General features: G+C 37.0%; 1 protein-coding gene across 1 annotated transcript in view; it reads left to right on the forward strand.

Moving 5' to 3' along the window:
* The window catches only part of TTN (titin), a 328387-nt gene that overhangs the window by 254713 nt on the left and 57603 nt on the right, over positions 1–16071 (forward strand). The window contains exons 244-267 of the mRNA XM_044669742.1: positions 87–237; positions 343–624; positions 1150–1452; positions 2118–2420; positions 2519–2800; positions 2893–3192; positions 3283–3585; positions 3678–3986; positions 4071–4352; positions 4451–4750; positions 4846–5139; positions 5229–8195; positions 8587–8907; positions 9009–9293; positions 9397–9696; positions 10057–10359; positions 11034–11309; positions 11411–11710; positions 11807–12109; positions 12826–13125; positions 13240–13527; positions 14155–14451; positions 14535–14837; positions 14962–15267. Coding sequence (XP_044525677.1) covers positions 87–237; positions 343–624; positions 1150–1452; positions 2118–2420; positions 2519–2800; positions 2893–3192; positions 3283–3585; positions 3678–3986; positions 4071–4352; positions 4451–4750; positions 4846–5139; positions 5229–8195; positions 8587–8907; positions 9009–9293; positions 9397–9696; positions 10057–10359; positions 11034–11309; positions 11411–11710; positions 11807–12109; positions 12826–13125; positions 13240–13527; positions 14155–14451; positions 14535–14837; positions 14962–15267 — 9658 coding nt within the window. The remainder of the gene's footprint in view (positions 1–86; positions 238–342; positions 625–1149; positions 1453–2117; positions 2421–2518; positions 2801–2892; positions 3193–3282; positions 3586–3677; positions 3987–4070; positions 4353–4450; positions 4751–4845; positions 5140–5228; positions 8196–8586; positions 8908–9008; positions 9294–9396; positions 9697–10056; positions 10360–11033; positions 11310–11410; positions 11711–11806; positions 12110–12825; positions 13126–13239; positions 13528–14154; positions 14452–14534; positions 14838–14961; positions 15268–16071) is intronic.

Here is a 16071-nt window from a genome sequence, read left to right on the forward strand (position 1 = left end):
CATCTTTTGAAAGTAAAAAAACCCTTATTAAAAGTAAAAACATTATTATAATTAAAATTTTTAATGACTTTTTTTTTAAAACTCAGGGTAAAGATAAGGAAGTGAGAGGAACAAAACTTGTAGTACCTGGATTAAAAGAAGGTGCATTCTACAAATTTAGAGTTAGAGCAGTCAACATTGCTGGCATTGGAGAACCTGGAGAAGTCACTGACATTATTGAAATGAAAGACAGAATTGGTAACTATTATTTTATGATTAACATACCTGAATTTTATTTTAAAATTGAAATATATTTTCATTTTCAGTGAAAATTTGCCTTTCATTTGCCTTTTCTTTTCTCAGTTGGTCCTGACCTTCAGCTGGATGCTAGTGTGAGAGACAGAATTGTAGTCCATGCTGGTGGGGTGATTCGTATTATAGCATATGTCTCTGGAAAGCCACCTCCAACAGTAACCTGGAGCATGAATGAAAGAGCATTACCAGAAGAAGCTAACATTGAAACAACTGCTATTAGCTCATCTATGGTCATCAAAAACTGCAAGAGGAGTCATCAGGGTGTCTATTCTCTACTTGCTAAAAATGCAGGTGGAGAAAGAAAGAAGACAATTATTGTGGATGTGTTAGGTAAATAAGTCCAAGTTTATTTATTCCATAATCGCTTTTAAATTATTTTATTGTCTTCACAGGAATGAATACTTATCAGATTATTCCTACATGTTTAGTGCTTATCAATTCTGAAACAGAAGCTGTAACTATTATATTTTTTTCACTAAAACAATCACATCATAGTGAAGTAGATTCTTTACTTAAAAAGTTGGAAATTAAAAAGCCTCAATGACCTAGTCTACAATTGTACCCTGATTAATATAGATGTTTTGCTGGAAGCAAGATAGACAACAGTCTCTGCTTCCACAAAAACTACTTGGTGCAAGAAGTTTTCTGCTACCAGCAACCGTTTCCATAATATTTCATTTAAATATAGTTTTAACATACCAAAAATAACCCCCAAAAGTTCTTTACATATATATATGTTATATCTTAACTTATTCACATATCATTTTCAGTTGCTTTAATAAAATGATAGCAAAGTAATAAGAACTGACTTTGATGGGAAAATATCTATAATGATTTTTCTGTGCTTATTATCAGATGTTCCAGGTCCAGTTGGAATTCCATTCCTTTCTGACAACCTAACCAATGATTCCTGCAAACTGACATGGTTTTCTCCAGAAGATGATGGTGGGTCACCTATCACCAACTATGTCATTGAAAAGCGGGAATCTGACCGCAGAGCTTGGACCCCAGTTACTTATACAGTTACAAGACAAAATGCTACAGTGCAAGGACTGATTGAAGGAAAATCCTACTTTTTCCGCATTGCTGCTGAAAATAGCATTGGCATGGGTCCATTTGTTGAGACACAAAATGCTCTTGTTATCAGGGACCCAATGAGTAAGTAATATAAATTTAAGGATTTCTTTATATATTCAGTGAAATTTTAAGATAACATGATACCCCTAGTTATGTTTTCATTTATTTTGCACATACTTTTTAGGCACCCATTGTGGCCCTAGATGAAAAGCAGGGGGGTAGGCACAGTAGAGTACTAGTCCTGGAGTCAGGAAAACTCATCTTCCTGAGTTCAAATTTAGCCTTACAAGCCTATTATACTTAGCTCTGTGAACCTGGTCAAGTCACTTAACCCTGTTTGCCTCATTTTCCTCATCTGTAAAATGAGCTGGAAAAGAAAATGGCAAACTACTCCAGTATCTTTGCCAAGAAAACCCCAAATGGAGTCACAAAGTTGAACATGACTGAAAAATAACCCTGTACATGTTATACATATATGCATATATATTTACAGCCTCAGTTGGGATGAATCGTCTGAGAAGCAGGAAATCTGTTTCTTTTCAACTCTGACACTAACTAGCTATGTGACCAAACAAGTCATTTAGCTTATCCAAGCTTTGACTTTCTCCTTAGTGAAATGAGAGATTTAAACTAGATGACCTCTCTAAGGTCTTTTCTTTCATTTAAATTCAAGTGAAATCTCAAGAAAGGATATTTTTCATATTGTCAAAAGGTAATTTCTTTCATCATCTCATTTTTCACTATAGCTGTCCCAGAGCGTCCAGAAGACCTTGAAGTCAAAGAAGTTACTAAAGACTCTGTAAGTTTGACTTGGAATCCCCCCAAGTATGATGGAGGATCAGAAATAATTAACTATGTACTCGAAAGCCGTCTCATTGGAACTGAAAAGTTCCACAAAGTTACAAAAGACAACTTGCTTAGCAGAAAATATACAGTTAAAGGCTTAAAAGAAGGTGACACTTATGAGTACCGTGTGAGTGCTGTCAACATTATTGGACAAGGCAAACCATCATTCTGCACCAAGCCAATCACTTGCAAGGATGAACTTGGTGAGTGTCTCATATACTTTGAATACCCAACTCTGCAATTGTGAATTTTGTTATATTGTGAGAGTAAGACTGATTTTATTTCAAAATTATACATTTAGCTCCTCCAACACTTGAACTGGACTTTAGAGATAAACTCACTGTTCGAGTGGGTGAAGCTTTTGTTCTAACGGGACGTTACTCGGGCAAGCCAAAACCAAAGGTCACATGGTTGAAAGATGAAAATGATGTCTTAGAAGATGATCGTACCCAAATCAAGACTACTCCGACAACACTTTCTCTAGGAAAAGTCAAAGCCAAACGGGCAGATTCTGGAAAATACACTGTGATCGTTGAGAATAGTACGGGTTCAAGGAAAGGCTCCTGTCAGGTGGCTGTTGTTGGTAAGGATTAGTCAGTACTAGATTAGACATTCTGTTAAAAAATATATATATAAATGAAATTTACATTCCGTGGGGTTTTTTCCCTTCTACAGACCGTCCTGGACCTCCAGTGGGACCTGTTATTTTTGATGAAGTACACAAAGATCATTTTATTATTTCTTGGAAGCCTCCTTTAGATGATGGAGGAAGTGAAATTACTAATTACATCATTGAGAAGAAGGAGCTAAGCAAAGATGTTTGGATTCCAGTAACATCAGCAAGTGTTAAGACAACATGTAAAGTCCCTAAATTGCTTGAAGGAAAGGACTATGTTATTCGTATATATGCTGAAAATCTGTATGGCATAAGTGATCCATTAGTGTCTGATTCGATGAAAGCCAAGGATCATTTCAGTATGTGTTTTTAAAATCATTCTTTAGTTTTCCACTATTTCAATATTATTGATATGAATGAATGTTGACATTATGATAACATTTCTTTAGGTGTTCCTGCTGCACCAGATCAACCAGTTGTTACTGAAGTTACTAAAGATTCTGCATTAGTTACCTGGAACAAACCATATGATGGAGGCAAGCCCATCACAACATATATTGTGGAAAAGAAGGAAACTAGGTCTAAAAAATGGGTCAGAGTTTCCAGAGAACCTATTCATCCATATACCAAATTTAGAGTTCCTGATCTCGTGGAAGGATGTCAATATGAATTCCGAGTTTCTGCAGAAAATGAAATTGGAGTTGGTGATCCAAGCCCACCCTCAAAACCAGTATTTGCTAAAGATCCAATTGGTACTATGTCAAATCATTTATTCAATTTTCACATTAGTTAATGTTTTAAAGCCCTGTTTTGACAATTTTTCATTTTTTTATCTTTCATATAGCTAAACCAAGTCCACCTATTAACCCTGAAGCAGTAGACACAACAAAGAATTCAGTCGATTTGACTTGGCAACCACCACGTCATGATGGTGGAAGCAAGATTCTGGGTTATATTGTAGAATACCAGAAAGTGGGAGATGAAGAATGGAGAAGAGCTAATCATACTCCAGAGACATGCCCTGAAACAAAATATAAAGTCACAGGTCTTAGGGATGGTCAGACCTATAAATTCAGAGTAATGGCAGTCAATGAAGCAGGGGAATCAGACCCAGCTCATGTTCCTGAGCCAGTGTTAGTAAGAGATAGGCTTGGTACGTAAAATATCCTCATATATACATTTTATTTACAAAATATATTCCTTAAATTATGCTCATCACACTATCTTTTTCTTTTAGAACCTCCTGAATTGATTCTAGATGCTAACATGGCAAGGGAACAACACATAATGGTTGGAGACACCTTAAGACTTAGTGCCATCATCAAAGGAGTTCCATTCCCAAAAGTAACATGGAAAAAAGAAGATAGAGAAGTTCCAATTAAAGCCCAAATTGATGTTACACCAGTTGGTAGTAAGCTTGAAATTCGTAACTCTGCCCATGAAGATGGTGGAATTTATTCTTTGACAGTGGAGAATCCAGCAGGTTCAAAGACAGTCTCAGTAAAAGTTGTTGTACTAGGTAATCATTCTAATGTGAACATTCATAAATTATGAATTTTATTAACACTTAATATGAGTTCAGTAATTTTTAATAATTGTATGTGTAAAATTTCTCAGATAAACCTGGACCACCAAGAGACCTGGAAGTCAGTGAGATTAGGAAGGATTCTTGTTACCTTACCTGGAAAGAACCACTTGATGATGGTGGTTCAGATATTACCAATTATGTGGTAGAAAGGAGAGATGTTGCCACTGCCCAGTGGTTACCTCTTTCAACTACATCCAAGAAGAAGAGTCATCTTGCTAAACATCTTAATGAAGGCAATCAGTATCTCTTCCGTGTAGCTGCTGAGAATCAGTATGGACGTGGTCCATTTGTTGAAACTCCTAAACCTATTAAGGCCATGGATCCTCTCCGTAAGTTGCTTTTTTACATGTAAACAAATTATTCTAAGATTCTTGGTTCAGTTTTTTGGCTACTTTATTCATCATATTTTTTTTCCTTTAAAAAGAACCCCCAGGACCACCCAAAGATTTGCATCATGTAGATGTCGACAAGACTGAAGTCTCTCTGGTTTGGAATAAACCAGATCGTGATGGTGGTTCTCCAATTACTGGATATTTAGTAGAATATCAACAAGATGGCACAGAAGACTGGATTAAATTTAAGACAGTGACAGATTTAAAATGTGTTGTTACTGGCCTACAACAAGGGAAGATCTATAGATTCCGTGTAAAAGCTCAGAATATTGTGGGCCTTAGTCTTCCTGATACAACTATCCCAATAGAGTGTCAAGAAAAACTAGGTGATTTATTGACATAATCTTTCTGTTATTTTTTTAAATCATGTCTGACTTGAAAATCAAATTCTAATTTTGTGTATTTTATTTTCTAGTACCTCCATCAGTGGAGCTTGATGTGAAATTAATTGAAGGCCTTGTGGTAAAGGCTGGTACCACTGTAAGATTCCCTGCCATTATAAGAGGTGTACCTACTCCTACTGCAAAATGGACAACTGATGGGAGTGAGATTAAATCAGATGACCACTATAACATTGAAACTGACAGTTTCTCATCAGTACTTACCATTAAAAACTGTTTACGAAAAGACACTGGTGAATACTTGATCACTGTTACCAATGCAGCTGGTAGCAAAACAGTAGCTGTTCATCTCACTGTTCTTGATGTTCCTGGCCCACCAACAGGTCCTATTGATATACTTGATGTAACCCCAGAACATATGGTTATTGCATGGCGACCACCTAAGGATGATGGTGGAACCCCTGTAATAAATTATATTGTTGAGAAACAAGACACCAGGAAAGATACTTGGGGTGTTGTCTCTGCAGGAAGCAGCAAGACTAAGCTTAAGGTCCCCCATCTTCAAAAGGGCAATGAATACATTTTCCGTGTTCGAGCAGAGAACAAGATGGGTGTTGGTCCACCTCTTGACTCCACACCTACTGTCGCTAAACATAAATTTAACCCCCCATCTCCACCTGGCAAACCAGTGGTTACTGACATTACTGAAAATGCTGCAACAGTTTCCTGGACCTTACCAAAATCAGATGGTGGTAGTCCAATAACTGGCTATTATGTGGAACGTCGAGAAATGACTGGCAAATGGGTGAGGGTCAACAAAACACCCATAGCTGACTTAAAGTTTAGAGTGACTGGCCTCTATGAAGGAAATACATATGAGTTTAGAGTTTTTGCAGAAAATCTTGCTGGCCTAAGCAATCCATCTCCAAGTTCTGATCCAATAAAAGCTTGTCGGCCCATCAAACCACCTGGACCACCCATTAATCCAAAACTAAAGGACAAGACCAAAGAAACTGCTGACTTAGTCTGGACAAAGCCACTTAGTGATGGTGGCAGTCCTATACTAGGCTATGTTGTGGAATGTCAGAAACCAGGCACTGCACAGTGGAATAGGATCAATAAAGATGAACTCATTAGGCAATGTGCCTACAGAGTACCTGGACTAATTGAAGGAAATGAATACAGATTCCGTATAAAAGCTGCTAACATTGTAGGAGAAGGCGAGCCAAGAGAATTAGCAGAATCTGTGATTGCAAAAGATATTCTCCATCCTCCAGAAGTAGAACTCGATGTGACTTGTCGTGATATCATTACCGTTAGAGTAGGCCAAACTATCCGCATTCTGGCTAGAGTCAAAGGCAGACCTGAACCAGATATAACTTGGTCCAAGGAGGGCAAAGTACTGGTCCGAGAAAAGAGAGTGGACCTAATTCATGATTTACCACGTGTTGAGCTACAAATTAAAGAAGCTGTTAGAAGTGATCATGGCAAATACATTATTTCAGCTAAGAATAGCAGTGGGCACGCTCAAGGTTCAGCAATTGTCAATGTCCTTGACAGACCAGGACCCTGCCAGAATTTGAGGATAACTAGTGTTACCAAAGAGAATTGCACAGTTTCTTGGGAAAACCCTCTAGATAATGGTGGCTCCGAAATTACAAATTTTATAGTAGAATGTCGAAAACCAAACCAGAAAGGGTGGTCAATTGTTTCTTCAGATGTTACTAGGCGATTAGTTAAAGCCAACCTCTTGGCCAACAATGAATATTATTTCCGTGTTTGTGCAGAAAATAAAGTAGGTGTTGGACCAACCATTGAAACAAAAACTCCCATTCTGGCTATCAACCCCATTGATAGGCCAGGTGAACCTGAAAACCTTCATATTGCAGAAAAGGGAAAGACATTTGTCTACCTAAAATGGAGAAGACCAGATTATGATGGTGGCAGTCCCAATTTATCCTATCATGTTGAGAGAAGACTGAAGGGCTCTGCTGACTGGGAAAGAGTACATAAAGGAAGTATTAAGGACACACATTACATGGTTGACAAATGTGTTGAGAACCAGATTTATGAGTTCAGAGTTCAGACAAAGAATGAGGGTGGTGAAAGTGACTGGGTAAGGACAGAGGAAGTTGTTGTGAAGGAAGATTTGCAGAAACCGGTCCTTGAGCTAAAAATGAGTGGAGTGCTTACTGTCAAAGCAGGAGATACCATTAAGCTTGAGGCAGCGGTTAGAGGCAAACCGTTCCCAGAAGTCTCATGGACCAAGGACAAAGATGCTACAGATCTAACCAGGTCTCCAAGAGCCAAAATTGATACAAGTTCAGAGTCATCTAAATTTACCCTAACAAAAGCAAAGCGAAGTGATGGTGGTAAATATGTGATTACAGCAACAAATACAGCTGGCAGTTTTGTAGCTTATGCAACTGTAAATGTTTTGGACAAACCTGGTCCAGTGAGAAATCTGAAGATCTCTGATGTGTCTAGTGATAGGTGCACAATTCGTTGGGACCCACCAGATGATGATGGTGGCTGTGAAATACAAAATTATATTTTAGAAAAATGTGAGAGCAAGCGTATGGTTTGGTCTACATATTCTGCTAATGTCCTCACACCTGGTGCTACAGTGACTCGTCTCATTGAAGGAAATGAATATATTTTTAGAGTTCGGGCAGAGAATAAGATAGGCACTGGTCCACCAACAGAGAGCAAACCAGTCATTGCTAAAACTAAATTTGATAGACCTGGTCGTCCTGATCCCCCAGAAGTCACTAAAGTCAGCAAAGAAGAAATGACTGTAGTATGGAATCCACCAGAATATGATGGTGGCAAGTCCATCACAGGATATATTCTTGAGAAAAAGGAAAAGCACTCAGTTCGATGGGTTCCTGTTACTAAGAGTGCTATCCCTGAAAGACGTATGAAAGTACAAAATCTCCTCCCAGGACATGAATATCAATTCCGTGTCAAGGCAGAAAATGAAATTGGAATTGGAGAACCAAGCTTGCCATCAAAACCAGTAGTGGCAAAAGACCCAATAGGTATGATTTCCATTTTTATTAAAGTACAGTAAACTCTTAATTTGAAGACAAAAGTAGCAGAGGTAAATTAGTCTGTAAAGAATCCCAAAGACAAATTTGACCAGTCTTTTCTCAGTAATTTCAAAAGAGAAACTAAATCTTTTGCCAGAGCTGCCAATAAGTAGCAAAACTGGCCAATTGATTTATTTTCTTTTTCTTGTCTGCTTGCTCATTTTAAAAAAAAAATCTACAGAGCAATGTAGAAAAAGAGAATAAAGGAGAAAATGAATAATGTGCCTTTGAATAATTGAGTTAACTGTATAGAAATTATTTATATTAACTTTTCATCTATTATAATCACTTATATGACCTATCACATAGTTATAACATTTATTGTACAATGTTCTTTCAGAACCACCTGGTCCACCAACCAATCTCAAGGTGGTTGATACTACCAAGAATTCCATTACTCTTGGATGGGGAAAGCCAGTCTATGATGGTGGTGCACCAATAATTGGATATGTTGTGGAAATGAGACCTAAAATAGCAGATGCTTCTCCTGATGAAGGCTGGAAAAGGTGCAATGCAGCAGCACAACTTATTCGTAAAGAATTCACAGCTACCAGTCTGGATGAGAACCAAGAATATGAGTTTAGGGTTTGTGCCCAAAACCAAGTTGGCATTGGACGTCCTGCTGAACTAAAAGATGCAATTAAACCTAAAGAAATACTTGGTAATGCTTTATTTTACTTATTTTACTGTTTCGTTTATTATATAAATCCACACATTCTGCATTCTGACAAGTGAACTAACCATCTTCAACACAATTTTCAGAACCCCCTGAGATTGATTTGGATGCCAGTATGAGAAAGTTAGTCATCGTCAGAGCAGGATGCCCAATTCGACTATTTGCCATTGTGAGAGGACGGCCTGCACCTAAAGTCACTTGGCGGAGAGTGGGCATTGATAATGTTGTCAGAAAGGGACAAGTTGATCTGGTTGATACCATGGCCTTCCTGGTCATTCCTGATTCCACACGAGATGACTCAGGCAAATATTCTCTGACACTTGTTAATCCCGCAGGAGAAAAGGCTGTATTTGTGAATGTCAGAGTTCTCGGTAAGTTTCTAGAAAGCATTTTCCACCCCTTTCCAAAAGAATATTTTAAATTACTATGAATATAGAGAGGATGCTCACATTTTGCTATGCAATTTTTTTACAGATACTCCTGGGCCTGTGTCTGACTTAAAAGCATCAGATGCCACCAAAACATCTTGCCATGTTTCTTGGGCACCTCCTGAAAATGATGGTGGAAGCCAAGTAACACATTATATTGTGGAGAGGCGTGAGGCTGAAAGGAAGACATGGGCAACAGTTACTCCCGAAGTTAAGAAAACTAGTTTCCAAGTAACCAATCTTGTCCCTGGAAATGAATATTTCTTCAGAGTAACTGCTGTCAATGAATATGGTCCTGGTGTTCCAACAGACATTCCCAAACCAGTGCTTGCATCTGATCCCCTAAGTAAGTATTGTCTTTGTTTCCTAATATGAATTACAATTCCAAATTTATTAATATTCTTTATGTAATGTGAGGCTACCTTAGAACTCAGATGCTTTCAAGTTAAAAAAAAAGCTAGTTTTACAGATGCCAAAACAGTTTAATGAATATCTAGATTCTTTGTGCTTCAGTACTATTTAAGTCTGCCTTTTGTTAGTTTCTAATTTGCTTTTAAATGAAATTTGAGTACTTTACTCTAGCTCTCATATTTTATACCACACTGAGATGCCAGAAAACAGTTGATTCAGTCTGGTACTGGTATGCAGTAATAAAATACTTTGGCTAAGTATCAACACATTTTCCTTATTGGTGTTTTTTCTCTAGGTGAACCTGATCCACCAAGGAAACTTGAGGTTACTGAAATGACAAAGAACAGTGCTACATTAGCTTGGTTGCCACCTCTACGTGATGGGGGTGCCAAGATTGATGGATATATTATCAGCTACCGGGAAGAAGAACAACCTGCAGATCGCTGGACAGAGTATTCAGTAGTAAAGGATCTCAGCCTCGTTGTCACTGGCCTGAAGGAAGGAAAGAAATATAAATTTAGAGTAGTGGCCAGGAATGCTGTTGGAGTGAGTTTGCCCAGAGAAGCTGACGGTGTTTATGAAGCCAAAGAACAGCTATGTGAGCAGTCATTATTGTATTTACTAATTTCGCCCATTTCGTATTTGTGTGACAAAGGCTGATAAAATTTTTAATCAATTTACAGATTATTTTGGTCAATCATTGGATTAAAGATAAGGTCCCTGTACAGATCACAAGCTTTATTTTAGGACTTTCCCTCCCTTCCCCCCTCCCCAGTTAATTAGATTTTGCTTTTTCTCTTTTACCTCTGCCACATACCCTCTTCCAACAACAAAAATTAAAAAAAAAACCCTAGTAACAAATATGCATTGTCAAGCAAAACATATTCCTACATTGGATTTTAGAGATTACCTAATCCAACACTGCTAATAACAGGTGAAGAAAGAGACCCCAAAAGACCCCAAAAGAAACCCCATTTCCTCATGGCCACAGGTTATTTAGTGACAGATCCAAGATGATAACTAAAATCTGACTCCCAGACAGATCAGCCGCCTGACTCCACCTTTCTTATTTTATGCTTCAGAGAAATCAGGCATAGAAAGATTAAGTGATTTATCTTAAATCACACAATGACAGAGTGAAGAGGATAGAACTCTCCTATATTTTATATACTATTATACAAAATTCCTGTTTCCCATATTTGTCCAGAGCATCCCCAGTGAAAAATAACCATGCCTTACAATAAATTCATGTATTTTTCTATTGTATTGTAGTGCCACCCAAGATTCTCATGCCAGAGCAAGTTACTATTAAAGCTGGAAAGAAACTCCGAATTGAAGCACATGTGTATGGAAAGCCTCAACCAATCTGTACTTGGAAAAAAGGAGAAGAACCTGTTGTCACATCTAGCCGCCTGGCAGTCCACAAAGCAGATGCTTCTTCAGTTCTGATCCTAAAAGATGTTACCAGGAAAGATAGTGGCTACTATAATCTCACTGCAGAAAATAGTTCTGGGTCAGATACTCAAAAAATCAAAGTTGTGGTCATGGGTGAGTCAAGCTTTTGCTAAAAACAATGCAGCTGTCAGGATCAAAATTCTTCCTTTCTCCTACCTTCATGTTTTTACATGCCTATCTTTTGATTTCTGCAGATGCACCAGGACCACCTCAGCCTCCATTTGACATAACTGAGATAGATGCTGATGCCTGTTCCCTATCATGGCATATCCCTCTTGAAGATGGTGGTAGTAACATTACCAATTATGTGGTGGAGAAGTGTGATGTAAGCCGAGGTGATTGGGTCACAGCTCTGGCCTCTGTCACAAAAACTTCCTGCAGGGTTGGAAAACTTATACCTGGACAAGAATATATCTTCCGTGTCCGTGCTGAAAATCGATTTGGCATTTCTGAGCCACTCCAGTCTCCTAAAATGCTTGCTAAGTTCCCATTTGGTAGGTTTTTTTCTTTGGGGAGGGATGACAAACTGTTCTTTGTTTCCATTCTAATGCTAAAGAAATAACTAATATGGCTCATCTCTTCATCTCCAGATGTTCCTAGTGAACCAAAGAACGCACGAGTTACTAAAGTCAACAAAGACTGTATTTTTGTGGCATGGGATAGGCCAGATAGTGATGGAGGTAGCCCCATTACAGGTTATCTGATTGAACGCAAAGAAAGGAACAGTCTGCTCTGGGTGAAGGCTAATGATACTCTTGTTCGTTCTACGGAATATCCTTGTGCTGGTCTTGTTGAGGGTCTAGAATATTCATTCCGGATCTATGCTTTGAACAGAGCTGGAAGCAGCTTACCTAGCAAACCAACAGAATATGTAACAGCAAGAATGCCAGTTGGTGAGTAAGATATTTCCTTGTTTTCTCCATATCTTAAATGTTGTGAGTAAAAATTAAGCCTTAGGAATTTATTTCCAAATTTCTCTAGTGATCCTAGCACTTAGCATGATAGGGACTTAGCTTATCATCACTCATCTATTAAGTAACTTATCTATGCAGGCACTTAATACATTTTTATTGACTTACTAGGATTTCCTTAGATTCAATAATGTTTCCTTTTCTTATTTTATGTAAATATAATGTACACTGCAGTGTCAAACAAAAAGGAGCACCCCAAAATATTGGTTAATTTTTATTATTAAAATCAGATTAAATCTATTTTTATTAAGTAAATATTTCAAAAATTTTCAGATTGAAATATTATTCAGATCCTGGTGAGCTACTTAAAAGCTGTATGTAAAGCTGAGGTACCAAGCTTACAGCAGGTGGGCCAGCAAAAATGTGAGGTGCTGCCATTGGGAAATGTTTAATAAAATAAGTTAAAGTACAATAAATATAGATAATGGTAATTAAATTAAATTAATTAATTTATAGATAATATTAATTTATGATTTTCTAAATCCATATGTGGCCAGCAAGAATTCCTATTTCTGCTTGAATTTTATATAACAGATATAAATTGTAGTTATTTCATCATATGATTTAACACATGCAAAAAGGATGATTGTGTTTCAAGTGATAGGTTTAGACTTTTCTAATTGTCTTTTGGGTTTTAGATCCTCCTGGGAAACCTGAAGTTATTGATGTTTCCAAGAATAGTGTATCCCTTATCTGGGCTCGACCAAAGCATGATGGAGGGAGCAAAATCATTGGATATTTTGTTGAAGCTTGCAAGCTTCCTGGAGATAAATGGGTACGATGTAATACCACACCTCACCAGATTCCTCAAGAAGAGTATACAGCTACTGGTTTGGAAGAGAATGCTCAATATCAATTTAGAGCCATCGCCAAGACTGCTGTAAACATCAGCCAACCTTCTGAGCCTTCTGATCCTGTGACCATCCTAGCAGAAAATGGTAATATTCCATTCCCAATGATTATGTATCTCACCTATATTTCTACCTACCCTATTATTATTATTGGGGAGAGTGACATATTTAGTTCTATATGAATTGTCTTTTTTTTTTCAGTTCCTCCAAGAATAGAATTGAGTGTGGCAATGAAATCTTTACTTACTGTGAAAGCTGGAACTAATGTTTGCCTGGATGCTAGTGTTTTTGGTAAACCAATGCCAACAATTTCATGGAAGAAAGATGGAATGCCTATAAAAGCATCTGATGTTATAAAGATGGCCACCAAACGGAACCTTTGCACTTTGGAATTGTTCTGTGTAAATAGAAAGGATTCAGGAGATTATACTATTACTGCTGAAAACTCAAGTGGTTCCAAATCAGCCACTATAAAGCTAAAAGTATTAGGTAATTCAGTTCAATATTTATTCATCACTTAATACTGTAAAGATTCTGGGATACAATGGCAAAAATATGATTCCCTCCTCTCAAATAATTTACTCTTCTATTAGGTGGAAGGGAGAATAAAACATGTGCACTGATAAATAATTTGAGAAGGAGAATAGCATTTATAAATGGTGAAAATCAGAGAAGCTTTGACAGAAAAAGTGACTCATGACCTAAACTTTGAGGGAAGATCAGAGTTCTGAAGAGAGATAAAAATGAAATAAATTCCAGGCCCAATGAAAGTAATATCTTATTCACTAAGATGTTGTAAATATCAGCCAAAAGATGGCCAAATCATTGCAAATAGAAAATAATATATAATTTTTAAAATATGCAAATCTATATAATCTCAATTGCAGAATCATAAAAAATTAGAGCTGGAAAGGACCTTAGAGTTCATAATTTATCCCAATTCCCTTGTTTTACAAATGATAGATAGAGAAATTAGGTAACTTGCCCAGGTCACACAATTAGTTTTTAATAGTCAGAATTAGAACCAACAACTACCAGTCTAGGGCTCTTGCTTTTATGCCATACTGACTCATAATTAAGACAAAGGATTTAATTATATCTTCTTGTATCTTTCAGATAAACCTGGTCCTCCAGCATCTGTTAAAATCAATCGAATGTATGCTGATCGTGCAATGCTTTCTTGGGAGCCCCCCCTTGAAGATGGAGGCTCAGAAATTACTAACTACATTGTTGATAAGCGTGAGACAAGCAGGCCTAATTGGGCGCAAGTCTCTCCCAATGTTCCTATTACCAGTTGCAGTGTGGAGAAACTAATAGAAGGTCATGAATATCAGTTCAGGATTTGTGCTGAAAATAAATATGGTGTTGGAGATCCAATTTTGACTGAACCAGCAATTGCTAAAAATCCATATGGTAATAATACTTTTATATGAACATTACATTTTATTTAAGATATTGTTAAAACATGAGCTAATTTCTCAAATGATTCTTTACAGACCCACCTGGACGTTGTGATCCTCCTGTAATTAGCAATGTAACAAAAGATCACATGACAGTAAGCTGGAAACCACCAGCAGATGATGGTGGTTCACCCATTACTGGCTATTTGCTGGAGAAGCGAGAAACCCAAGCAGTCAACTGGACTAAGGTCAACAGAAAACCTATTATAGAAAGAACTATAAAAGCAACAGGTCTCCAAGAAGGAACTGAGTATGAATTCCGTGTTACAGCTATAAATAAAGCTGGACCAGGCAAGCCTAGTGATGCCTCTAAAGCAGTATATGCTCAGGATCCTCTATGTAAGTTTCACTAGAAGAATAAAACATTCTCTTCTATGTACCTTTTGCCTATAAATTATTTCAGACACACAAGAAAGATGTACTTAATCACTACTTCTCCTTTTCCATTTTTTTTTATCATTAGATCCACCTGGGCCACCAGCCTTCCCCAAAGTTTATGATACTACCCGAAGCTCTGTGAGTCTTTCTTGGGGTAAACCAGCATATGATGGTGGTAGCCCTATTATTGGTTATTTAGTTGAGGTGAAGAGAGCAGACTCTGATAACTGGGTGAGGTGCAACTTACCAGAGAATCTAAAGAAAACACGCTTTGATGTTACTGGCCTTATGGAAAATACAGAATATCAATTCCGTGTGTATGCTGTCAATAAGATTGGCTACAGTGATCCCAGTGATGTGCCTGACAAACATATACCCAAAGACATATTAAGTAAGTGCTAATGGGGGAAAGGAAAAAATAACTAAGTTAACACATTTTTAGAAATAAAGACCTTTAAGGTCTTAAAATACTTATATGCTGCAGTATCGAAAATTCTATGAATATGTTTTAAGAGAGATGGCTTAGCAAGGCATAGTTCTGTAGTAGCCAGCCAAGCATTTTAAATGTGATTTGTGGTTAATATAGATAACTTTTTTTTATAATTGTGGGAAGATTCCATAGTTTGGACAGAAGATTGTTTTAAGGATGTTCACCCTGATAAGAGATCCTTTAAAAAATTATTTTAGAGAATTCACTCTTTTCACCTATGCTTTCTTTCTGTTTCAGCCAATTACAACCTTCTTTAGTAATTCATTTTCTCTCCCTTTAGTCTTCTCTAAATCTTAATTTTCTCAACCATTTTTTTCTTTTTTTAAAAGTTTTAAGTAACTTGGTAATAGGATATAGTACTCAATCTGCCTGCCTGAACAACAGCAGAATATGAATGATAATTATAGGTAAATTACAGAATATTATCTTCATTAAAGTTGGATGGAATGAGAACCATTAATAATAGGATGAGAATTAAGAAAAACATATCTATTCTCTTTAAATAAAAATAGGTTTTATATTATTATACATGTAAAATCTGTATCAGATTGCTTGTCACCTTAGGGAATGGGGAGGGAAGAGAGAAAGGGAGAGAATTTGGTTCAAATGAAAGAAAAATGAAGGTTAAAATTAATTTTTCATGTAATTGAGGAAAAAATAAAATATTATTAAAAACAGGGATAGTGATCATATGTGGGAAACAAG

Source organism: Gracilinanus agilis, chromosome 3 (assembly GCF_016433145.1).
Source record: "Gracilinanus agilis isolate LMUSP501 chromosome 3, AgileGrace, whole genome shotgun sequence".
Taxonomy (NCBI): domain Eukaryota; kingdom Metazoa; phylum Chordata; class Mammalia; order Didelphimorphia; family Didelphidae; genus Gracilinanus; species Gracilinanus agilis.